The following is a 27,604-nucleotide window of genomic DNA, read 5'->3' on the forward strand; positions in this document are numbered from 1 at the left end:
CCAGGCCACATGTAAAGACCACATGTAGATATTCTGGCTAACAGCCCTGGTTGTGAGTGAGTGAGCAATGACATACCTCTAGCACCCAGCCTTCAAGTCTTCCAGCTGAGGTCCCAGGCATTGTGGAGCACAGAGGTGTCATTCCACTTTGCTCCATCCAAGTTCCTGATCCAGAAAATCCATGAGCATACTAAATGATTGCTACATACCACTGAGTCTGGGGGTCATTTGCTACACAGTAATAAACCGCTGGAACAAAGCCCAGCCCTTTCTTTTACCTTCACCTGCTGCCTGCTCCGACCACGCAGATGTGCCCTTCTCATCTGGTGACCCACGTTTTTCACGGACACCACTTTCTCTAGGGGTATCAGTGGTGGGCAGAAGGGCAGGGGTGAGTTCTGGAACAATAATAGCACTGAGACACTGCAGAGTTCATGGGGAAAACAAATGAATAAACATAAACATGGGACCCAACAGCCCCAGTCAGCTCTGTCTACCAAGTAAATGTGAGGAGGTGATGCTTCCTCTCTATTTCCTCATCTATAAGATGGGCCTGCTAATGCCTGACTGTTGAAGAAGTTATGAGGATGAGATGAGAGGATGTGTGAGGAGGACTCCACCCAGTGCCTACAACGTCAGGTACCGAAGTTTACCCACTGTACCTTTCAGCTGACCGGGGGCTTCCATCTGCAAGTGTGATTCAAGACTACAGAACAGCACAACGGCTATATTGCTATCTTACCCAGCATCAAGCCCAGAGGACCTCATACATAGCAGGTAGTTAGAAAACATGAAGCCTGTACTATAGACCAAGCAAAGGTTCTATCATTTCAAAACAATAAGGTATAGTGTTTAGGGGTGTGGTCCCTGGAGCCACTGGCCTGGGTTCAGCTCTGTCACTGGCTGGTGGCCTGGGCCAACTTACCTAAGCTTCTTGTGCATTTGTTTCTTTATTTATAAACAGGGATAGCAGTAACACTATCCTCATAGGTTTCTTGAGAGAATTAAATGAAACCGTATGAATAAAGCAGCTAGAACAGAGACTGGCACATGGCAATTGCTTGCTACGTGTCACCAAGTGTGTAAACCTAGAAACAATCTTAGGTCACAGGTATACAAACGAGGTTTGACAAATGAGGAAACTGAGACTCAAACTATGTAACTTGCACAAGGTCAAAGGTAGACGCGAGATCCAAATCCAGCTCCGTGGCCTTCCACCCAAATCCAACTCCGTGGCCTTCCACCCAAATCCAGCTCCGTGGCCTTCCGCCCAAATCCAGCTCGGTGGCCTTTCACCCAAATCCAAAGCTCTTTGCACCTCAGCATCCTGCTTCCCGATATGCATGCCTAACGGAAAAATGTGTTTAACGAGAAGGGGAAAAAACAGCCCAGACATAACGGGGTTGCACCTTGGGAGCTTTCTGGGTATCACAGGATGATAAGGCCAATGTCATAAGCCCTGCCCTTCAGCACAGTCAGCTCCTGTGGGTAAAATTAGCTCAGCTCTGCTCCAGCACTGCCTGGAGCCCCAAGGCAAAACTCACCCCAGGCACAGCACGACCTCACCTGACCCTCACTCTTAAGTAGGGTCCCTCATGCACCTCATTAGGGCCTGAGATGACTCATTGTGTTCTTTCTTGCCTCTGGTGCTGAGGTCACCTCTATGCTATACAGAAAGGCGGCCGTGAAGGAGAAGTAAAGATGAAAATGCAGGGAACCATTCTGCATTCGCTTCCTCCACGGCAGCTCACAAGCAAGGATCGGAGCGCCTGCCTGCCTGCCTGCCTGCCATGCCAGCTGTGTCCTGGGGAACTAAAGCTCTGCCGAGTTATATAACCCAGCTCAGGAGCAAATGACAGACACTAGCCCAAATGGACTCCTGAAATTACCGTCCTTATTCTACGTCGGTGGTGATGATATTGAGCAGGGAATGGGCCTCTTTGATATCCTTCAGTCCTACAGAACACAGCACAGTAACCATGACCACGGGGGTCTCCTCTGTACTGTCCCACCCGATACCACCAGAATTGAAAGCCAATCTTAAATGTCACCGTCTCATGGACCCTGCATGCTCTCATTTCTACCTGGCTAGATGTTTTATCACAACTCCCACAATGTCTTCTCTCTACAACGTATTATTCGGCATTTCTTTGCTCAACACATAGCACTTGCACACCTATCGTGGACTTGAGGGTACAGAAATGAAAGGAATCACTCTTGCCCTCAAGGAAATGCAACCCAGTTCAACAAATGGCCTGAAAGGGAGGAAGCAGAGACAATAGTGGTCAGAGGGGTGGTCCAAGAAGAGGTGGTATCACAGCACAATCTTTAGAGGACTGATAGGGTGGGCAGTGGTGTTTCAGATAAGAGAACAGCATGTGTGAGGTCACGGGGTCTACAGAGAATCCCAGGTATATTCCCAGATCACAGGATCACCCCAGAGATTTGTGAGAAGAGGATGGAAGGAGGCAGAGGTCAAATCACTTCCTGACTCTTCCCATTCCTGTCCCTTAGTTCATGCAAAGGATTCATGAATTTGCACTGAATGAGGAAAGCATGGAAGGATTTTTAAAACAGGGACATAGCATGAACAGATTTGCATTTTTGGAATATCACTCAGGAAGAAAAGAGAATAGGATGGATGTGGATAAGAATAGAAAAAGAAGGCCAGCTGAGACTGCTGAAGCACTCCAGGAGAGAGATGCTGAGGGCTTAAACGAAGGAGAGGCTGCAAAGGTAGAGGGAGGAGGGAGGTGGGCAGGACGTGGCTCGGTGGTTGACTCAGTAGGGTTGAGGATAGTCAGAGGCAGGAGTGAGGGACACAGGAGTCATCTGAATGAGTCCCAGTTTCCAGGATTGGGCGGTATCACTCACCAAGGTAACGATGCCAAAAGACACGGTGAGCCTCATGCAACTTTAGGATTTCCAACTGGAGTATCCCAAAGGCACGTACGAGTGTGGGTCTGAAGTTCAGGAGCTCCAAACTGGAGATGAACACCTGGGAGTCATGAGACAAAGCTCTGCAATGCCTATATTTATGAGATGCGAGGGAGACCAAGAGCCTGCCGAGAAACTCTGAGGAGAGGCCAGGGAGGTAAAGGAATAACAAACATGCAGAGAAAGTGGGAGTAGCCAACAGAAACAGCACTGCCAAAGCCAAAGCACAGCCCTGCTAAACAGGAACGCGTCTGGGCCCCCAAGCCCAGGACACGAACAGCTTCCATCAGACCAGAATGGGTTGAGAAGCCAAAAGAAGGTGAGGCAGTAGAAACAAATATAAAGGCAGAGGAGTAAAGAAGCAGGATGGCATGCTCTCAGAAAAGCATGTCCGTATAAATCTTACCTCCTCTACTAGACACCAGACACAAGCTAGAATAGTGCTGTCCAAAAGGAACAGGATGCAAGCCACATATGAAATTGTCAATTTCCTGCAGCCACATTTTTTGACAAGCAAGAAGTCACAGGAGAAATTCAATTTAATTTAACCCAATATATCCAAAATATTATCATTTCAAGAAGTAATGACCATAATATAATCTGCTAATAAGATATCTTACATTACTTGTTGTACTAAGCCTTTGAAATCTGGTATGTTATACTTAACCACACATCTCATTTAGAACTAGTCACATTCTAAACGCTAAACTGCCATATGTCATTCTAATTTAACTTTGATGAATCAGGGCTCAACATGGTAGCTGGCATGCTATTATGGTTTTATTTTCTGATAATATGACAAAATGAAGGAAAATGGATAGACGCATTGCCACTTCATTGAGAAATTCAGTAAACTATGGCTTCATTCTCTTTATCAACTAAATAGTACTTTAAGTTTCTAGTCTTGGGTTATATTATAAGTAGTAGAGCCTTGGTATAATTTAATATTAATAGCATTAACTTTCACTCCTTCTAAATTTCTTCTGTTGCTTCAAAAGTCCCAAATTTTGTCAGCCTCCAACTTTCTTAGGTCAAAACAATTCTGCAAAACACTAGGCAGAGACTACCACTCACACAGATCTCAAGCCAGCCACTTTACTCCTCTGAATGAACCTCAGTGTTTTCTACCAAAAGATGAGTATATAACTCTTAACTCCGCAAATCTCACAGGCTCATTGTAAAACACACACGAAACAGTGAAAACACTAACAATCTATACAAAAGCAAGGCAGAACCCACAGGAGCCTCTCCATTATAAATGTGTGTCATATGAGCTTATAATATAAATTTCAACCATGTCTATGTGCATACATACATACATAAAGCTCCACTTGGCTATCTTAACATCAGTATTTGACTTCCAACATCATTATACTTCCCTTCTTCCCTCAAAAACTGCAGAAGTTGTGGTCAACCTGATTTTTCTAGGAAAAAGAAACTAGGTTGTCCCTGAGTCATCGCACTGAGGTTTGTAGAACTAAATAAAGCTTGCCTACAAAGCAAAGATGTAAACAGGCTGGGCGGGTTGGAGTGAGCCTGGGAGATGGTACGCTTGAGACTCAATTGCCTCTCTAGAGAGGGGACCCAGAAAGTGTCCTGTATGGGACTGACACCACTTACAGCCTAATAATGAAAATATTTCTCCAGCCCTAACAACTTCTAAGAGCTGAGTGGTAATAACTACTTGGCTCCATTCTGCTTTCTGGTGATACACACCAGGATATGTATCTGGGGGATTAGAAAGGGTATAAAGCTGAAATGAGGACTTCTTACGGACACAATTACTAAGCACAGAGGAAAAAATTAAGATGATCAACTGGAATCTTTTACTGTCTAAATTCACCATCAATGTACCTCATAAAAATCTTCCTTCAATAGTCCATGGCTAACTAACCAGGGATGAGGGCCACTCACAAACAGAGAATGGGGGCTCCCCTGACCGTTCAGCACCCTAATTTTATCAGAGAAGAAACAGTAGGAACCAGGAGAGTACATAAAGGGCCAAAGATGGTGGTGGGGCTTGGCCATGTCACACAACATGCCAGTGGCATAAGCCTTGTTCCTCAGAATCCAAATCTCTTGCTGGTGATGAGGCCTTGGCCATGTCACACAACATGTCAGTGGCATAAGCCTTGTTCCTCAGAATCCAAATCTCTTGCTGGTTCCCTTTATGTGACTCCCAATTTTTTAAGCCAAATTAAAAACCACCCATTGACTAATCCAGCCAGATAAAATTATCGATGCATAGGTTGTAGAGTGTAACTCCAGGAAAAATTTAAAAATAGATCAACTCAGCTGCAAATGCCATTTTACCCAAACTCTATCCTACCAGCAGAAAAAGAAAAAGAAAAAAAAAAAAAAAAAAAAAAAAAAAGAGCATTCCACTTGCTGTTTCTCAATCACACATTTTCCACAGCCAGCAAAGTTCTTATGGCAAAGCAGTCATCAAAACTAATGTCCACCAGACCACACATGTGAACATGTCACCCTTCAGTGCCTGACCACACACAGCGGAAGTCAGATTTGCACAAATTCATGTCCCATAAGGAGCAGTGGAAAGCAGGGCCAGTTTATAAAATGTTGTTGTTATAATTTAACAAACATTTACATGACACTTGTATATGCCAGGCAATTTTCTACACACTTTAGAAATATTAATTCATTAAACCTTTCCAATAACCTTAAATAGTAGCTACTATTATCATCATTCCCAATTTACAGATAAGAAAACTGAGACACAGACACAGAGCTAGAGAGCGGCAGAGCTGGGAACTGAATCTAGGCAATCTAGCTCAAGACCAGCCTGGCCAACATGGTGAAACCCCATCTCTACTAAAATATAAAATTTAGCCAGGCATGGTGGCACATACCTATAATCCCAGCTACTTGGGAGGCTGAGGCAGGGAGAATTGCTTGAACCCCGGGAGGCAGAGGTTGGAGTGAGATAAGATTATACCACTGCACTCCAGCCTGGGCGACAGAGTGAGGCTCCATCTCAAAAAAAAAAAAAAAAAAAAAAATCAAAAGAATGACACCTACCACCTACGTTACAGTGTGTGTGGGAGGAGTAAAAAATATTGGCCATTTCTCCACACAAGTTATGCACCCAATACATGCTCCTCTCTTTCAGTCTTTCACTCCCCACCCCCAATAGCTCCTTTTCTCATCAATCACCCCACTTTGCTTGCAGCACCTATAGCCAAAAATAAACCCTTCCCCACCTCTGAGTGTCAGCAGCCCCTCTTTCACAGACCCTTCCTAAGGCAGGTGTCTACAAAGAGGACCCCGGCAGAGCTCACAGCTGGAGCCAACCACATTCTCATGTCTGCCAAGTTCTGACCTACTTCCCAGCCAGACTGAAGCAGGTGATGCTGGTACTGATTCAGCAAGGTCTTTTTTTTTTTTTTTTTTTTTTTTTGTCTTTTCAAATCATCTTGGACTTGAGACAGAACCCAGAAATTACAGAGTCATGGAACTCAGAACAGAAGGGTCTACAGAGTCCAGGCCATCAGATACAACTCGTGTCATTTCATAGATGTGGAATTTGTGTTCCAGAGAATGAGGTGTCTTAGGCAAAAATCAATCAGAATTCCAAATTCTTCAAATATCAGAAACCATAGTATGGCCCCAGTTATATCCTAAGAAAGGACCCTGGCCTGCCTATCACTCTCCCTCATCTCAGAAATTGTTCCTTATGGGCCTAGTGTGGTTGCTTATGCCTATAATCCCAGCACTTTGGGAGGTCGAGGTAGGAGGATCACTTGGGCCCAGGAGTTTGAGACCAGCCTGGGAAACCTGATGAAACCCTGTCACTATTAAAAAATACAAAAATTGGGCCGGGCGCGGTGGCTCACACCTGTAATCCCAACACTTTGGGAGGCCGAGGCGGGTGGATCATGAGGTCAAGAGATCGAGACCATCCTGGTCAACATGGTGAAACCCCGTCTCTACTAAAAATACAAAAAATTAGCTGGGCACGGTGGCGCGTCCCTGTAATCCCAGCTACTCAGGAGGCTGAGGCAGGAGAATTGCCTGAACCCAGGAGGCGGAGGTTGCGGTGAGCCGAGATCGCGCCATTGCACTCCAGCCTGGGCAACAAGAGCGAAACTCCGTCTCAAAAAAAAAAAAAAAATACAAAAATTAGCTAGACATGGTGGAACATGCTTGTAGTCCCAGCTACTTGGGAGGCTGAGGTGGGAAAATCACCTGAGCCCAAGGCGGCTGAGGCTTCATTAAGCCTCAATCATGGCAGTGCATTCCAGCTTGGGTGACAGAGTGGGACACTGTCTCAAAAAAAAAAAAAGCACTGTTGGACCACATCCTCTCCAAGCTGTGAAATTTTGGATATATGTGTCTCATCTTCACCTTTAATACATTATCACCTACTAACCAAAATAATTAGACTGTGAGTCACTCAGCTTAGGTCTTTTCCATAGGGCAGTTGGTATATATTCTTTTAGTGTATGATCAGTGTTCATCTATGAATTGTTAAGCTTTTCAAAGATAAGGATCCCATTTTTGTGTAATTGTGTGATGCAGGTTTCATTTGTAAACACCATAGAGTTAACGTTGCTAGCCTGATGAGGTTTTGTAGTAATACCATGATGCAGGTGACAAACAAGGACGCAGCATCTTCAATACGTCAACGCTTACGCTTCCCGTGACTATGGATTTCTTCCCAGCAGTCCATTCATTCTAACAACCTGCCATTCCTCAAATCCCTTCCATATATACCCTGTGTAGAAGCAGTTGTAAATCTTGTAGAATATTCTCAACGGGAATTCCTCTTTGAGTTTTAAGAATGAATCTGATTTTTCCAAAAGTCACCAAGAAATAATTCCAGTGAATAAGAGCAATGATCCATTTGGAGATGATCATGCTGAATAACACGTGGCCAAATAATTATTATACAAAGATTTTAGGTGATAAGAGCATCATGGCCCTAAGTCATGGAGTGTTGGCTGACCCCTGAGGACTCCTTTAAAGAGGGAGATACTCAGTGAATTACCAGGCGGTACCAACTGTGCGGTAAATCACAATATTAATCTTCCAAAGGCTGCCAAGAAAAAGAAATGTGCTGAGTTAGAGGTGGTACTCCTCTCCCAATTACTACTGCTCCTTTCCAAAAGAACAGAAAAGGTTCTTAAGTAAGAAATGCCAAGTGATCCCCACTAAAACCTAGCACAATTGGAGTCATTGGCACATGTCCTCAAAGATGATGACACTGGCTTTCCAGTTTTCTTACCTTACCAAGAATTCATATAAAATAATTTAATGAAAAGGCTCTATGCATAAAATGTTCAAAAGAGTATTATTTATAAGAGCAAACAACTGGCAATAACTCCTATTCAATAATATGTAAATGGATAAATTTTAAAAATAGTACATCCACTCAGTGGCACAGGAGAGTAGCTATTAAATATATAGGAATTATAAACTAGAATATCTATGACTATTCAGTAGAGAAAAAAGAAAGAGCAAACAAAATTGTCTAGTCTTTAAAAATTGGTGAATAATATTTTAATGACATATCTGCTTTTGAATAATAATAATGATGACTAACGGATAATGACATTACTCAGGAGCTCCAGAAGGGTGCCTCCATAAAGGCCTGGAAATATCCGAAACCATAATAAAAACACAGGGGTTTAAATAGAAGGAAGCAATTTGAAACTTGGTTGGGGGGAGAAGGAGGAAACTGCATACAAAATTATAGCCCAAATATGGAGAAACCAGTCTAAAGTAAGAGAAAAAACTGCTGGAACTTGAAGAAGACACACGGAACAGACTCCAAGCAGGCAAGAGAACAATAAGAAAGACAGAAGACATAAGAGATATGGTAGAAAATGCTTAATTTTTTCTCTCAGCAAAAATAAAATACCGCCTACAATTCTAAGAAATAAGAAGAAATTATAATAAGAAGCTTATTATCTATTTACTATAGAAATAAAATAAACAAAATGCAGAATGACTCTGAACAACTACAAAAAAATTAGAATGATCTATTAGATTTTGATGCTAAGGGAAAGTTCAGTCTCCTATAAGTGGCAAAGGTGGTGACCTCAGAACCCCAGAAAAGGAAATGAAACCACAGCACATGACTTAGCCCTGTATTGAGCAACATTTACCTAGAAGTCATAATGTAAATATCATTTATTTTTTTAGCTTTTGCAATCAAACCACAGAGCACAGAAGACTTGGTTACATGTATAAAACTATTAATATATACATGTGCATATATGCATGTTTCCATTATAAACCCTAGAGATGCAAAAGGTAACCTAAAACATTATTGACAAGTAAATGTGGAGAGGAAACATGGAGGGAAATTCTAACATCTTCATCTTACAAAATAGTGAATGAAGCGAAACTGTCAAAAGTTGATACAGCAAGAGATTGAGATTTATGCATATTCTGTAAACATAAAGGAAACCAACAAAGAATAAAAGTAGAAATGTGACTGTCAAAACCTGGGAAGAGAACTGAGAAGGACCAACTGGATACAAATAAAGTCAAATAGGCATATTTAAAACTAGTAACTCAAGAATGAGAGACAGAAGCATGTTATTTAGAAATAAGATAGTAAGAACGAAAAAAATTAAAAGCAAAAAATGGTTACAAGTGGTTGACTGTGGGTAATGGAACTGGTCTGGGAAGAGATGGGACAGGAAATTACTGTTTTATTATAAACACTTCCATATTTTATTTTTACTATAAACATGAATTATTTTAAATTTAAAAAAAAATCCTAGAAAAAAATTATTTCAAGCTAAAAAAGATTACCAACAGCAGGACTGAGAGGTCACAAAAGTCAAATGTGAAGGGGCTTTACGGGGAAAACCATTACAAGATGTCACTCTTTTGAAGATCATCAAATGCATAACAAGGTCCTCTTTTTAAGCCACCTAGCCTTCTTGTAAGAACTTCTCTTTCCCCTTCTCTGCCCAAGCTCTTTAACTCTCTCCTAGCATCCTCCTATAAAATTTTCAACGCTCTGTGCCCTTCAAGTCTCTTTGCTGGCTTCAAAATAAGAAGCAGTCCCTTATGAAAACTTGAAAATGTAAAGAATCCCTGAGGAAACTCCAAAATCAACAGACATCCCAGGCTGTGCAGCCCGGTGGCCCAGGAGCACACCAAGGCCTGGGGGTTGGAGCTAAATTTAGCAGCTCTGGACAGACAACATGCACTCCTGTTCCCTGGAAAGGAGGTAATTAAAGAAGGCAGATTTAGGCCTGAGGTGGTAAGTCTCAAGGAACTATGCCTCCGGGCAATGCCAACCTGTACCCTGAATAAGGAAAGAGGAATCCACAGGCTGACGCTCCTTTCCTACACCAGCTTTTCTTGTCTCAGGTTTCTAAGCCAGGGGAATGCCAGTTGCCAGCCTGAGCTCTTCTCTGTCTCATTTAAGACCCATTTATGGGCACCCACTCTGTGCCAGGCTTCGTGCTGAGTGTTGCAGAGAGGGGAAGAGATGAGCCAGAACCTTGACCTCAGGGAGCTGACGGGTAAGATGGGTGTAAAAAGAACACATAGCATTAGGTCAAAAATTATCCACACCAGGAGAGAAGGGACAGAAGGGAGGCTGCTGCGTGCTGGGATTTCTAGGGAGAGCGTACGAGGAACCATGAAGAGGCCTGACCCGAACAAATGGAAATGACTGAAACATGTGAAGAAAAAGTAGCTTTCTGAGGCCGGGCGTGGTGGCTCACACCTGTAATCCCAGCACTTTGGGAGGCCAAGGTGGGCGGATCACGTGGGGTCTGCAGGTTGAGACCAGCCTGGCCAACATGGTGAAACCCTATCTTTAAAAAAAAAAAAAAAGTAGCTTTCAGGAAGGTGGAAATTACACAAGCAAAGGCACAAAGTCAGCAAAGTGTGGGGTACACAGGAGGAAAAGAGAGTTATCCACTCTGGATAAAACAAGGGCGCGTGAAGAAGATTAATGTCCATGACTCACATTTACCAGACTCGACGGATATTCTCTCCTTCCCTGCAACCTGTGCAACTAGGTCAGAATATTCCCCCCGGCTCCCCCATCTCACAGATGAAGAACCTGAAACTCAGGGAGGAGAAACAACTCTGGCTGTAAATTAACAGAGGACAATTTCAAAACCAGGCCTCTTTGACTATAAGACTCAAGTCCTTTCCTCCTCTACCATCAAAAGAAGTATAAAAAGAAGGCATCTCTGCAAACAGAGGTAGAAATATTCCAGAGACCATGTACAAATATTTATCAGAGTTCACAGCAGCACTCTCGTGGATGTCATTTTTAGGCATTTCCAAAGTTTCACACTGTACCTGTGACTGTGTTTAATAGCTCCCTCTCATTATGTCCAAGACCCTGTCACCATCTCAGCATTGAGAGCCTTTCGAAACCTAGGTACTGACACTGCATTAACCTTTACCTGCACCAACCAGTCCCCGTTCCTGGAAGGCCCTGCCCAATCTCTCCTTCAGGCTAATTCTTAGTCATTATTAGCGGTCAGCTCAGCTTGCACCAGTCATAGTGGCCTCAATGTAAATGTTTATTGAATTATAGAATGTACCCATGTTCTTTCTCTACCATCCTGGGGGGAAAAAAAAAAGTTTACCAAAGTCCTATTAACTTTAGAAAGAAGCCCAGGAGGCTCACTCTTCAATTACTTTTTATTCAATTATTATTCAACGCTCACATTAGGGTCTGACCTGCTTTTCCCACCACACAGCTCAGGATGGTGGCCAGATGCCACCCTCCTACAACCTAAGGGAATGCCATAGAGCCTTCAAAGCCCAGTTCAAATCCAATATTTAAAAAACAAATTTCCAGGCCGGGCGCGGTGGCTCAAGCCTGTAATCCCAGCACTGTGGGAGGCCGAGGTGGGTGGATCACGAGGTCAAGAGATCGAGACCATCCTGGTCAACATGGTGAAACCCCGTCTCTACTAAAAATACAAAAAATTAGCTGGGCATGGTGGTGCGTGCCTGTAATCCCAGCGACTCAGGAGGCTGCGGCAGGAGAATTGCCTGAACCCGGGAGACGGAGGTTGCGGTGAGCCGAGATCGCGCCATTGCACTCCAGCCTGGGTAACAAGAGCGAAACTCTGTCTCAAAAAAAAAAAAAAAAATTTCCTGGTTCATTGAATGCATCCCTCTTGTAAACTCCCCAGGTGCACACTCGTCTCTTTCCCCATACTCCCTAGCACTGGGTAGTTTACCTTTCAGTGAGAGGATGGTCTCCCTCCCCTCCTGGGTGGGGAGCTCCTCGTGGGATAGTTCTCATATCTGGGGCCTATCCAGAACCAAATGCAGGGCATGTGGCAGGCACTGAGAAAACACAGCAGCAGGACTCTCGGTGCTGGAAGCAGGCTGTGAAAAGTCAAATCCTTCAGAGCCTCACCAATGCCTTATCCACAGACTTTTACCCCAAGTATATTTTACAATGACAGAATCCTGAAATTCTATGACAGAATCTTCCAAACAAATTCACATCTTGGAAACCCTGACGAATTAGAATCCCAGAGGCATTGCGATGGCCAGTCACATCTTCTACTTGATAGTCTCCCACCAAGAGGTACCACGGTCCCTGCCTGAACACCTCCAGCAACTGGAAATCTTATACCAACTGATACAGTCCACTCCATTTCTGACATCCCCTGCCATGGGTCCTTACGCACTCGTTCAGTCTATCTCTGTGGGCTTTTTCGTTAAATCCCTAGGAGCGGCAAGTTAGAAGGCAGAAGCGTAGAACCAGCTAGGGAAGCAGCGTATGAGAATCCAGGTCACGGACTTTAAAATCAAGCGGAACTGGGTTCACATCCCAGCTTGCCACTTGTAGGAGGTCACAAAACCTCCCCAGTGCTTCCCTTAGTCCCACCCCTCCCATGGCTGTTATAGGATTAAGGGAAATGATGTAGGCAAAGTGCCTGGCCCAGTGAGCACTAGGTAAATGGCAGCTCTCATGTTCATTAGTTCTGTTCTGGTTTCCCATTCCAGTTTACCACATAACCAGAGCGCTGATCCCACCCTTGGCCTCTACATGAAGTCTCTATGCCCTTCCATAGGATGTCTTTGCAAAGCCTCAGCTGATGTCTCATTCTCTTTGTCACTGGCTGGGCACAACTAGAAGCTAGAAGTTGACCAGGGTTTCCATTACAGTGTCTGACACAGAGGGGACAGTGAAAAATGACCAGAACAAAGCTTCTTTCACTCCTGCCTCTAAGGGCTGTCCGTGACTCTGCAAAGGTAAAGGAAGACCCCAGATACCAAAGCAGCTGCCTGAGTCACTTAAAGCAGTTGCCATTGATGCTCTTCAGTGCCTCGAGCCTCTTTAATCAGCCCCAAAAGCAGACACCAGGAAGGCAGGCAAAGGTGGAAAGGGAACAGAAAAGATCCTGCAGGACTTAGTGTATGTTTTCTACACTCCCAGCTGCCCAATGAGGCTCAGAGATCTGAGGATAAGAGTTCAACCTCTTCATCCAGTTCCACTTCCACCCCAACCCTGCAGGTCAGAAACAGCTCGGGTAAACGTGAAGGGCGTCCTCAGGCAGACAGTACAAAATCTACGTCCGGCCTTGCTATTGAATGCATGTGACCTTGGGATGCTCACTGACCTGTTTGGGCCTCACTTTTCTCATCTGCACAATTAATACTGGCCTAGACCACTAGTTCTTAACCGGCAGTGTGCAATGGAAACACAGAGGGAATTTTCTCTAAGTACTCTTGGCCCGGTCTAGCTAGTCGGATTCCAGACTGGAGTAAGAGCTGGGCATGTGTGTGTATATACATATATATAATGGATATATATATAGGCCTGTGTGTGTGTGTGTGTGTGTGTGTGTATATACACACGTGTGTGTGTGTATATATACAAATATATGGATATATATAGGCTTGTGTGTGTGTATTTATATATATAGACACACACAGATATATGCACATATATATTTATATATGTACATATATTATATACACACACATATATACATGTACCTATATATTATACTTCTTCTTTTAATTCTTTAGCTGGTTAAAAAAAAATCACTGGACTTGAAGATCCCTATATTGTCTCCAGCCAACACCATCATGTCTCACCCTCGGAAGAATGTGCATAAAGAGCTGGGCATAGAACTGGGCACACAGCAGGTGCGAATTAAATATTTGCTCCCTTCACTACCGCAACTACTCCCAGCCAAAAGCAATGGCAGCCATGTAGATCTCAATAGGCAAGATGGCATCTGGTGCTATAGGGGAAACAAATTGTGTCAGTCAATTAAGGAATACCCATGGTCTATTCACAGAAGTTCCCACCAATGAAAAGAATGAGGTAGGGATGACAATAAATAAGGATGTGATGAATAAAGCAGAGATGAGCTCTAGAATAATGCTTCTCAAACTTTCAGGAACATCTAAAGACACAACTCTGGGGTGAGGCTGAGAGTCTCCATTGGTAACAAGTACTAAATGATACCGATGCTGCTGGCCCAAGGAGAAAACCTGGAGTTGCAATCTAAATGCAGGCATTGTGAAAGGATGAACTTGCAGCCTAAGGCAATCTTTCCACACAGATTTGCTGAGCATCTATTAAGCACCACTCAGGAAATGTGCTGAAGCTGGAAAGACAAAGAGCAGTAAGACTGAAGAAAGAGACATCTCAGCAAACACTCGCAATAAAATGTGCCTTAAATTCTGTATCAGAGACCTGGCCAAAATGCTGTGGGCATCCCAGCAGAAGGCCAGTGATTATATCTGCATTGCCTAGGGCAGAAAACTGTGAGAAACCGTGATGAAGTAGTTAACATTGTGAAAGAGAACAATTACAAAATAGTATGTACAGGGCCAGGGGCAGTGGCGTGCACCTACAGTCCCAGCTACTTGGCAGGAGAACTGACTGAGCCCAGGATTTCCAAGGCTGCAGTGAACTATGATCATACCACTGTGCTGCAGCCTGAGCAACAGAGTGACCCTGTCTCTAAAAAGGAATCAATTAATTTTTAAATTAATTAAATAAGTTTTTTAAAATTGCTTTAAAAGTACGTACAGGATTATTCCACTTTTGAGGCTGGAAGCGGGGTGGCAAACTGGTATTCATACAGCTTAGTACGTAGAAATAATTTTTATATAGTTAAAAGGATCTTGAAGCAGCAGCAGAAACAAGAGGAGGAGACAAGAAACCACGTGTGGCCTGCGAAGCCTGAAATATTTACTAACTAGTCCTTCACAGAAAATGGCAACCTATAGAGTAGAAAGGTGGATACACAGATCTAATTATGTAGCAAATTTCACACTGATTGTTGCAAATGATTGCAGGCGGTTTTTATTTTCTTCTACTTTTTCTATTTTTCTATTTTTTTTTTTTTTTTTAAGATGGAGTCTTGCTCTCTTGCCAGGCTGGAGTGCAGTGGTGTGATCTCAGCTCACTGCAACCTCTGCCTCCTGGGTTCAAGCAATTCTCCTGTCTCAGCCTCCCCAGTAGCTGGAATTACAGGCATGTGCCACCATGCCCAGCTAATTTTTGTATTAGTAGAGACAGGGTTTCACCATATTGGCCAGGTTGGTCTTGAACTCCTGACCTCGTGAACCGCCTGCCTCAGTCTCCCAAAATGCTGGGATTACAGGTGTGAGCCACTGCGCCTGGCCTACTTTCTTCTTTATGCTTTTCCATGTTTCTGTCTTTCTCCAAAGACAACATGTTCTTTCTGAAACTAAGGGTGAAGAAGTTATTGTCCTTTGTGCAAGGTAGTTCACATTCTAATAATCTACCTTAGAAAATGAAATCATAGGTGCAGGTAAAGAATTTTGTAAGAAGGATGTTGACCACAGTGCTATTTATAACAATGAAAAATTACAATTATGGTATATTCTTAAGATGAAATCATATACAGCCATTCAAAATTACATGTACAAACAATTCTTAATGCCATAAGAAACTGCTTATGTTCTATTGTTAGGTGAAGTGGCAAGATATGAAAATGTTTATGTAGTAATATTTAGTCAGTAAAATGCAAATGCACATAAAATCACGAAAAGCACTACTAAAGAAAGAATATCAGACACATAAACAATGCATGTGTCTAAATAGTGATTTATGAGTGATGCTCATTTTCTTTATACGGTTCCATATTTTTGAAATGTGTTATTACGAGTAGGTCCTACGCTTATAACAGAAACATACCACAGATAGTAAGTTGGGGTTTATTTTTGCCTTCAAGTTTTCTTGAGGAAATATAAGGAGGTTCAAGAAGGAGGAAACAGCTATGCTACACTTCGAGGGATAAGTGAACAGTCTCCAGATAGAAACAAAGGGGAAGGGCCCTCAGGCCATCGGGGCAGCATGTGCTGCAAGAGAGTGAGACCAGGGACACACTCAGAGTAGCAATGGCTGCCTCTGGCTGTCCCCTGCCAGGCATGCTCATGGCTCTGTGACGCACTCATAGAGTATGCCTGGCAGGGGACAGCCAGAGCAAACCCTGGAAACAGAGGCAAGGTCAGATGATAGCAAGTGCACAGCGCGAGAGATTCTACCCATGGGCTACAGGAGTGAGAAGACAAGAGGCCAGCTGGGAAGCCGAAGGACAAATGCCTTCCCAGACGCCTTTAACAAAAGGAGAGTCAGGGAGCACAGAAGCCCGCACCAGGAAGGGCAGGAAGATAGTTAAGTGTCTTACGCTCATTGCCACTTGCAAAACAGTTCTCCTTAATTTTCTTCAAACAAGGCTATGCATATAATGGTATTCAGAAACGAAATTTATTAGTAAACCAAATCAGTATATTCTTATTGGCTAAGCATCACTAAGGAGCCATTCTGACTTCCTCCTAAAAGTGGAAACAACCAATGATCCCCCATCTTGCTTCACAAGTAATTTCTGACCTGTCAGGCACAGATGCCACACAAAAGACAACAAGGACTGAAGGAGTTACTGTCTGTCAAATGGACCCAAGGCAGGATGAAGCTGAGTGGAAGAGGAGGAAGAATAAGAAAGGATCACTTGGGGTGGGGGGGGGAAGGGAAGATGCTGCATGCTAACTGCTGGTCTCACTGACTCAGGATGCCCGTTTCTCACAGCCAGAGGCCACAATTTTGGGGGAGACAAGAGACTGCAGAGAGGCTGTGCTGAAGCTCACTCCATGTCTGGATTCCTGGCAGGGTAAGAAACAGAGTTCTAGTAAACCAGAAGGAATGCTGCTGGCAGGAGACAGACCTCTCAAGAGGGCTTTAAATGGAAATACGAGAGCGAGAGAGGAACTGTAAGTGCAGCAAATGCACTGGGCAAACAAGTGTGTCGCAGATGTGGGCACCCCAGAAGGGGAGCAGCTCTGGAGTCACAGGGGAACCGAGGGAGAGGGCATCAGGTGGCCCTCCAAGCCCACAGGTGGCAATGGGAACAAGGCAGGAAATGAACTGGAGAGCTGAAGGCAGGGGCCTAGGACGTGGCCGCAGGGCTGTGATGGAGGGCTGCTCATCAGAGGCACAGGTCAGATAAAGAAGCTCCACTATGAAGACAGGAGGCAACGCAAGGTCACAACTGAGGATTCCATGCATGTCTTCAAGGTGGCAAACAAAAGCCTTGCAGGGCAGCATGCTTCTATGGTCATAGGGAATGGGGGGGGATACGTAGACCCCACATCAATGCTTTCAAAACCTCTCTCTGTGTGTCTCTCTCCCTCCCAATCTCTCGCGTGCTCTCTCTGTCTCTCTCTCTCTCTCTCTCTCTCTCTCTCTCTCTCTCTCTTTCTCCCTGGCCTAACATATCTGCATATGTTATGTTATAACAGAAGCGCCAATCTGCAACAATGATGCACTCTCTCAACCACCCTGCTACTAGGAACCTTCCTCCATATACACACAGATACCAGTATTACGATACTTCACCCCCTGCCCCAAGTTGGCTTTCATGTCTGTTTCCTCTGTGGATCACAACCTCCTAGACAGTCCAAACGTGGCTGTATTCACCTCTAGTCCCCAGTCCCTGGAACAGCAGACAATAAATATGGAATCAACAAGTGTCCCGATGGGCGCAGTGGCTCACACCTGTAATCCCAGCACTTTGGGAGGCCAAGGCAGGCAGATCACGAGGTCAGGAGATCGAGACCATCCTGACCAACATGGTGAAACCCCGTCTCTACTAAAAATACAAAAACATTAGCTGGGCATGGTGGTGCATGCCTGTAGTCCCAGATACTCAGGAGGCTGAGGCAGGAGAATTGCTTGAACCCAAAGGCAGAGATTGCAGTGAACCGAGATCGCACCACTGCACTATAGCCTGAACGATAGTGCGAGACTCCACCTCAAAAAAAAAAGGGGGGGGCAAGTTTCCTTGCTGCCACACAAATGGGCTGCGAAGCTCATTTTGCAAAGTGCAGAACATCTGATAGATTCTCACACTGACTAAACAACAGTGTGACCTGAAGTTAAGAGAACCATAAAGGTAAATGATTGCCAGAAGTTTAATCCAAACAAGGCAGACCAGTATGATGCAACGGGCAGAAGTCAAACATTGGGAGAATGAGAACGTATTCTCTTGAGCTGTGATGTGAACAAACAGAGATTCCAAATCTTAGAAAAGCAAACAGTCAGCAACCAGCATGGTGCTTACAGTAGTCCCTGGGCAACAGAAAAAAAGGAGATAAATGAAGACACATGGGCAATCACCCTAAGGGGGTCTCTGCAGGAGGGGGAGAACTAGGACTTCCAGAGGGAAATGAGGAGAAGCACGAGGAGGGGACTGGGAAAGACGCTTCCCTGTGGGCACATGGTGTCCTCCACTGGGGCCAGACTTCCCAGCATGCCTCACTCTCCCCATCTGTGAAATTGGCTGAATCCCTGACGTCTCTCCCAGCACTGACTATCAAGCAGCAGAGAACCTAGAAACACTGGGAGTTCCATCACAGCCTTGAATCCCCGTCTAAGTGAGACTGTGGGAGGCTCACCCTTCTTATACATGTAAACTGAGGGCACTGCCGTGTCAGCGTCATCAAAGCTCCCAAGTACACCTTTGCCAAAGTCTCTAAAGGAAAAGAGCATGCATGGAATTGGCCAGGACTTAGCACCATCTTAAACATGACACAACTGTGCACATGGTCACATCTTCCCAGCACTTCTCTAGTATAACAGGAAGTGCCTTCCTACAGACAAGCACTTTAACCCTTACTCCAGCCAGAATAGGTAACATCAGCATAATCACCATCATTACTCTCGTTTTATAGATGAGAGAGCTGAGGTTCACGTGAGACCGTATCTTCCTCTTCCCAAGGATCCCCCAACTCCTAGCCAGGCCTCTCCCGGCTCCTAAATCAATCATGAAGGACTACAGCAATCACATTCAGTACTTTTCTGATCTAGTCTCTTTGCCACTAAATAAAGGCAGAAATCAAGGTGGCAGGATCAATCCTGCAACCAAATCACTGTACTGTCTGCCATCCTCCCATGCCGGTCCAGGGAGCAAAACTGAAAATGTGCCTCAAGGCCACAATCCAAAACAGATGCCATCACCCTGGCCAGATTCTCCCACCATGCTCCAAGATTGGCATCCATCTCCCTTCAACCAGCCCTCCTTCCCAGGCCTGGGTCTGTCTGCTACCTTGCCATGAAAATGAGGACATCTCTACTGGACTGTAGGCAATCCCCTCACTGGGTTGGCCCACCCATTCAACCATCACTGGACCACCCCCCAGGCGAGCTATCCCTTCAGACATGGAGCCTCCTGCTGCCTAGCTCTTTCTACCAGGCCTCCTCCTCAAATCAATTCCACCGCAGCCCAAATCTTGCCATCTCCCAAGCAGATTTTCACTTCTTCCCAATTTCTATCCTTTCTCTAGCTCACTACTGCTTTTCTGTTGCTTAGGCTACGTCTACTTCAAATTACAGCTCTGAGAAGGCAGGTGACTTGTTCAAGACTACACAGCCATTCAGAGGCAAAGCTGGGGCTTGAACCCAGCTCTCCCAATTCTTAGCCTTGTGTTTTCCATTAAATCCCAGCTGTCTCTATCACACTGCTCAAGAAGCCACTGGTGCCTGAGAGGGTGCAGACCACATCTTATTCTCTTTAGCAACGACTATAACAAGGTCTATTATTCGTGGTGTGTACACTGAGGGCCAGGTACATGTTCAGTGACTTCCTGCAGCCCTAGGAGGGGTGAGTGTCTTTGTTTACAGATGACAAATGTTTTCAGACTACAGCACTGCTATGCCACTAGTCTAAATACAGTTCTGAACACACAGCAGTGGTCAGTAAATGTGAGTTAACCGATTTTTTTTTTAATTGGTTGAAGAGAGGCTAATGGAAAGCCCTGAAAAATAAGTTTGTGACCAGATCAGGCAAAGGGGGTAAGACTCAGCTATCATTCTGCAGTAGAACTAAAAATAATATTGTTCCAGAACAATCTCTCGTGGCGATGTGAAGCAGGCCATGAGTCGGGATGCCTGGTTTTGACTCTACCTGACCCGACAGACTGTGCGACTCTAGGCAAATCTTTTCTATTTCCAGGTCTTGTTTCCCCATCTTTATTTTTATTTTTATTTTTTGCAAAAGAAATAAAGCAAGAAATCACAGAAGCTGAACTAGATCATAGGTTCTCTTCAACATTGGTAGCACCTGTGAGCTTCTAAGAAATGTAAATTCAGGGGTCCCGCCCAATCTACAGCATCAGAACCTCAGGGACGGAGCCCAGTAAACTCTCCAGGATGACCCTAACGTTCCTTCAAATTTGAGAACCATCAGACTAGATGATCTCTATGATCCTTCCAGCTCCATCACTCTGAGAACCTCATGCTCTCTCAATTCAACAGCATCAAACTCCTCCCAATTTTGCCATTCTGATTTTGAGTTGGCATGAACTTAGGGTCAGCTGGCTCTCTCATCTGGTCATGTCTGACGCTCCCTCCTGTGATTAATAGAAAAGGCCCCAAGAAACAGACAGTATACTCCACTGCACTTCTTTTTTCCATTTACCACCTCAGTGGTATGCATTCTGTTACCATATTTTTTTAAAAAATCAACATGTACAAAAAAGCCCAACTATAAGCTTTGGGGCATCCTGGTAGTATCTTTTTAAATACTGGAAAGGGAGTGTACTCCTCAGTCAAGTCAGTAAGGAACTGCAGTAAAATCTGAAAAAATGGGGCCTTTCTGAGCCCAGTGATCTCTTCTTCGTATAAAGCCAGTTGAAAGAATAAGAGAGCATTTGCGTTCTATACCAGAAATACTTGTAGATTAACAAACCATTCCTTGCTTGGCCTTTACATATCAAAACAAACAAACAAATCCACATCAATGTTACAAGTATAAAAACACATCCCAATGTGTGAACTCTCAACAAATGGGCTCGTTACTGCTGAAACAGTGCCTGTGACTTAACTGTGGAATGAATTCTACTCTAGGTGCGGCATGGTGGCTCACACCTGTAATCCCAGCACTTTGGGAGGTCAAGGCAGGCGGCTCACTTGAGGTCAGGGGTTTCTCACCAGCCTTGGCAACATGGCAAAACACAATCTCTACTAAAAATACAAAGAAAACTAGTCAGGTGTGGTGGTGGGCACCTGTAATCCCAGCTGCTCAGAAGTCTGAGATAGGAGAATCTCCTGAACCCAGGAGGTAGAGTTGCAGTGAGTCAAGAACCCACCACTGCACATCAGCCTGAGTGACGGAACAAGAATCTGTCTCAAAAAATATAAAATAAAATAAAATTCTACTCTAAAGAAACTAAATCTGAGTCTAGCGTCAGCAATGTCAAACCTGTCCATTCATCCAACAAATGTTCACTATGTGTTTACCAACTTCCAGGCAGACAGGAATGTCCTAAAGAAGTAAAAAGTCGATCCAAGACGGCCGAATAGGAACAGCTCCGCAGTGTAGTTCCCAGCAAGAACTACACAGAGGGTGAGTGCCCACCGCATTTCCAAACAAATTTTCACTGCCCACAGACCAGGAGATTCCCGGGCCGAAAAGTGTCACAAGTTTTCAGCATGGCAGTTTCAGCCAGTGCTGACTTGGCACAAAGAAACTCACACAAATCTGGGAAGCCGTGACACAGTCACCCATTCAGCTGAAAGGGAGGGGGCAGAGACAGGGAGCCAGGCAAACTGGCTCAGCGGGTACCACCCCCACAAAACAAGCAATCTGAAATGCTCTGGCTTGAGAGTTTTGCAGCAAGCACAGCTGGATCCAGGACGGTCCAGCTCAGTGCAGGGAAAGGGCAAACACCACTACTGAGGCAGTCTGCCACTACCAAGGTAGATCACACAGCAGCTGGGCAGAGCCTGCAGCACCTTAGCAACACCTCTGTTGGCAGACTGTGACTAGACTACTCCGTGTGGGGCAGGGCATCTATGAAAAAAGGCCGCAGCACCACAGGAACTTATAAATAAAGCCAACCTTCCTAATACAGAGCACCTGGGAAAAGAGGTGGTTATGAGTTCCACTGCAGCAGACTTAAAAGTACCTGCCCAGCAGCTCTGCATGGAACAACGGAGCTCCCAGCACAGCACTTGAGCTCCTATAAGGGACAGACTGTCTCCTCAAGCAGCTCTCCAACCCCCATATACCCAAAGAGACACCTCATAAAGGAGAGCTCAGGCTGACATCTGGCAGGCATCCTTCTGGGACGAAGATAACAGAAGAAGAAACCAGCAGCAACCCTTACTGTTCTGCAGCCTCCATGGGTGATCCCCAGGCAAGCAGGGCCTGGAGTGGACCTCCAGCAGTCCTGTAGCAGAGGGGCCTGACTGCTAGAAGGAAAACTAAAAAACAGAAAGAAATAACTTCATCATCAACAAAAAGGACGTCCACTCAAAGACCCAATCCAAAAGTCACCAACTACAAAGACCTCAGGTAGATAAAGCCACTAAGATGGAAAGAACCCAGTGCAAAAAGGATGAAAACACCAGAAACCAGAACACCTCTCCTCCTCCAAAGGATCACAACTCCTCACAGCTAGGGATCAAAGATGGATGGAGAATGAATCTGATGAATTGACAGAAACAGGCTACAGAGGGTGGGTAATAAACTTCTCAGAGCTAAAAGAACATGTGCTAATCCAATGCAAAGAAACTAAGAACCTAGGAAAAAAGTTAGATGAGATGCCAACTAGAATAAACAGCTTAGAGGAGAATATAAATGACTTGATGAAGCCGAAAAACACAGCACGAGAACTTTGCAAAGCATACATAAGTTTCAATAGCCAAATCGACCAAGAAGAAAGGATATCAGAGACAGAAGATCAACTCAATGAAATAAAAGAAGAAGGCAAGAATAGAGAAAAAAGAGTGAAAAGAAATGAACAAAGCCTCCAAGAAATATGGGACTATGTGAAAAGACCTAATCTACGTTTGATAGGTATATCTGAATGTGAGGGAGAGAATGAATCTAAGCTGGAAAATACTCTTCAGGATATCATCCAGGAGAACTTCCCCAACCTAGCAAGCCAGGCCACCATTCAAGTCCAGGAAATACAGAGACCATCACAAAGATATTCCTCAAGAAGAGCAACCCCAAGGCACATAATTGTCAGATTCACCAGGGTTGAAATGAAGGAAAAAATGCTAAGGACAGCCAGAGAAAAAGGTCAGGTTACCCACAGACGGAAGCCCATCAGACTCACAGGGGATCTCTCCACAGAAACCCTACAAGCCAGAGGAGAGTAGGGGCCAATATTCAACATCCTTAAAGAAAAGAACTTTCAACGTAGAATTTCATAACCAGTCAAACTAAGCTTCATAAGCAAAGGAGAAAGAAAATTCCTTACAAGCAAGCAATTGCTCAGAAACTTTGTCACCACCAGGCCTGCCTTAAAAGAGCTCCTGAAAGAAGCGCTAAACTTGGAAAGGAACAACCAGTACCAGCCACTCCAAAAACGTACCAAATAGTAAAGACCATCAACGCAATGAAAAAAATGCATCAACTAATGGGCAAAACATCCAGGTAGCATCAAAATGGCAGGATCAAATTCAACATAACAATATTAACCTTAAATGTATATGCGATAAATGCCCCAATAAAAAGACACAGACTGGCAAATTGGATAAAAAGTCAAGACCCATCGGTGTGCTGTATCCAGGAAACCCACCTCACGTGCAAGGACACATATAGGTTCAAAATAAAGGGATAGAGGAAGATTTATCAAGCAAATGGAGAGCAAAAAAAAGCAGGAGTTGCAATCTTGGTCTCTGATAAAATGGACTTTAAACCAACAAAGATCAAAAGAGACAAAGAAGGGCATTGCATAATGGTAAAAGGATTAATGCATCAAGAAGAGCTAACAATCCTAAATATATATGCACCCAATACAGGAGCACCCAGATACATAAAGCAAGTTCTTAACGACCTACAAAGAGACTTAGACTCCCACACAATAATAGTGGGAGACTTTAACACTCCACTGTCAATATTGGACAGACAAATGAGACAGATAATTAACAAGGATATCCAGGACTTGAACTCAGATCTGGACCAAGTGGACCTAACAGACATCTACAGAAATCTCCACCCCAAATCCACAGAACAAACATTCTTCTCAGCACCGCATTGCACCTACCCTAAAATTGACCACATAATTGGAAGTAAATCACTCCTCAGAAAATGCAAGAGAATGGAAATCATAACAAACAGTCTCTCAGACCACAGGGCAATCAAATTAGAACTCAGAATTAAGAAACTAACTCAGAACTGCACAGTTTCATGGAAACTGAACAACTGGCTCCTGAATGTTGACTGGATAAACAATGAAATGAAGGCAGAAATAAAGATGTTCTTTGAAACCAACAAAAACAAAGACACAATGCACCAGAATCTCTGGGACACATGTAAAGCATGTCTAGAGGGAAATTCACAGCAATAAATGCCTAAATGAGAAGTGAGGAAAGATCTAAAATCGACACTCTATCATCAAAATTGAAAGAGCTAGAGGAGCAAGATCAAACAAACTCAAAAGCTAGCAGAAGACAAGAAATAACTAAGATCACAGCAGAACTGAGGGAGATAGAGACAGAAAAAAACCCTTCAAAAAAATCAATAAATCCAGGAGCTGGCTTTTTGAAAAGACCACTAGCCAGATTAACAAAAAAGAAAAGGGAGAAGAATCAAATAGATGCAATAAAAAATGACTAAGGGGATATCACCACTGATTCCACAGAAATACAAACTACAATCAGAGATTACTACAAACAACTCTATGCACATAAACCAGGAAACCTGGAAGAAATGGATAAATTCTTGGATACTTGCACACTCCCAAGCTAAACCAGGAAGAAGTTGAAATCTTGAATATACCAATAACAAGGGCTGAAGTTGAGGCAGCAATTAATAGCCTACCAACCAAAAAAAGCCCAGGTCCAGATGGGTTCACAGCCAAATTCTACCAGACATACAAAGAGGAGCTGGTACCATTCCTTCTGAAGCTATTCCAAACAATCCAAAAAGAGGGAATCCTTCCCAAATCATTTTATGAGACCAACATCATCCTGATATTAAAACCAGGCAGACTCAACAAAAAAAGAAAACTTCAAGCCAATACAGCTAGTGCTCGACTTACGACCACAATTGGTGCCGACAGACTGGTCATAACATGATTTGGTCATAAGTTGAGTAGGCTATATGTACAGTACTGTGAAATGATGTTATAAAAATCTTTAAGTCATATTTTATCATAATTTTCTTTCATTATTGTTATATATCATAATTTTCTTTGTTCATTTTATGCCGTTTGTATCATCTCTACACCATTTTGTTTCTTATTTTCACATTCGTCACGTTTAAGTAAAACACTGCATTACCAGTACAACTGGTTTAATATTTGCAAAACATACAAAATTACAAAATACAGGTGCATACAAAAATACAAAATACAGGTATAAAAAATACCATAGGAAACATTTTCCTAATTGCAAAACATATCAAAATATATAAACATGTACGAAACATTTTATTGGCCACTGGTGCTTGGCTGCGGATTGTTGATGTCGTCATCTGAGGCAGCAGTTGGGGTTACCGGAGTTGGTTTTTTCATAAACATGGTGAGCTTTGTCTGAATTGTATGTTTCTTTTTTTCTTCATAAATTTCACAATACGGACAAAACACATCGTGCACCATCCGTTCAATCCTTGCAAATCGTTCGATGTTTGGGTCCATTGCTTCAAAATGTATAAGAAGTTTATTGGGAGGGGTTTGATGAAAAATATCCAAGACACAAAACACAAATTGCTGTACTGAGTCTGGGATAACAGTTGAAATGGTGCATGCGGAGATGGTAGTGCTGCCGGAAGCTGGTCCGCACTGTTGTACGCCCAGCTGGGCAACGTTTGCGCTGCCAGACGCGGAGCAGTCATGGCTAGCGATTGTGGTCGTAAAGTCGAATGGTCATAAGTTGCATAGGTCGTAAGTCAATCAATACCTGTATCCATGATGAACATAGATGCAAAAATCTTCAATAAAATACTGACTGATTGCAACAGCACATTAAAAAGCTTACCCATCACAATCAAGTAGGCTTCATTCCAGGGATGCAAGGCTGGTTCAACATACACAAGCCTATAAACATAATCCACCACATAAACAGAACCAAAGACAAAAACCACATGATCATCTCAACAGATGCAGAGAAGGCCTTTGACAAAATTCAACAGTCCTTTATGCTAAAAACTCTCAATAAACTAGGTATCTAAGGAACATATCTCAAAACAATAAAAGCTATTTACGACAAACTTACAGCCAATATCATACTGAATGGGCAAAAACTGGAAGCATTCCCTTTGAAATCCGGCACTAGACAAGGATGTCCTCTGTCCCACTCCTATTCAATATAGTATTGCAAGTTCTAGCCAGAGCAATTAGGCAAGAAATAAAAATAAAGGGTATTCAATTAGGAAAAGAGGAAATCAAATCGTCTCTATTGGCAGATGACATGATTGTATATATAGAAGCCCCTATCATCTCAGCCCAAAATCTCCTTAAACTGATAAACAACTTCAGCAAAGTCTCAGGATACAAAATCAATGTGCAGAAATCAAAAGCATTTCTATACATCCATAACAGACTAACAGAGAGCCAAATCATGAGCAAACTCCCATTCACAATTGCTACCAAGAGAATAAAATACCTAGGAATACAACTAAGAAAGGATGTAAAGGACCTCTCAAGGAGAACAAATCACTGCTCAAGGAAATAAGAGAGAACACAAACAGATGGAGAAACATTCCATGCCCACGGTTAGGAAGAATCAATATCGTGAAAATAACCATACTGCCCAAAGTAATTTATAGATTCAACACTATCCCCATCAAGCTACCAATGACCTTCTTCACAGAACTGGAAGAAAACACCTTAAACTTCATATGGAACCAAAAGAGAGCCTGCATAACCAAGACAATCCTGAGCAAAAGAACAAAGCTGGAGGCATAACGCTACCTGATTTCAAACTACACAACAAGGCTACAGTAATCAAAACAGCATGGTACTGGTACCAAAACAGAGATATAGACCAATGGAACAGAACAGAGGCCCCAAAGGCAATGCCACACATCTACAACTATCTGATCTTTCACAAACCAGACAAAACAAGCAATGGGAAAGCATTCTCTATTAAATAAATGGTGTTGGGAAAATTCACTAGCGGTGTGCAGAAAGCAGAAACTGGACCCCTTTCTAACACCTTACACTAAAATTAACTCCAGATGCATTAAAGACTTAAACATAAAAC

At 43.5% G+C, this 27,604-nt stretch overlaps 2 protein-coding genes across 8 annotated transcripts in view; both read right to left on the reverse strand.

Annotated features, from left to right (window-relative positions):
- The window catches only part of LPP (LIM domain containing preferred translocation partner in lipoma), a 733,292-nt gene that overhangs the window by 682,378 nt on the left and 23,310 nt on the right, over positions 1-27,604 (reverse strand). The window lies entirely within an intron of this gene.
- Positions 15,507-18,000, reverse strand: LOC116565008. The gene has a single exon (XM_032298558.1). It carries the CDS (start codon positions 17,492-17,494, stop codon positions 17,129-17,131), a length of 366 nt encoding a protein of 121 aa, XP_032154449.1. The 5' UTR covers positions 17,495-18,000; the 3' UTR covers positions 15,507-17,128.

This window comes from Sapajus apella, unplaced genomic scaffold (assembly GCF_009761245.1).
Source record: "Sapajus apella isolate SASKATOON/1434 unplaced genomic scaffold, GSC_monkey_1.0 scaffold38, whole genome shotgun sequence".
NCBI classification, from domain to species: Eukaryota; Metazoa; Chordata; class Mammalia; order Primates; family Cebidae; genus Sapajus; species Sapajus apella.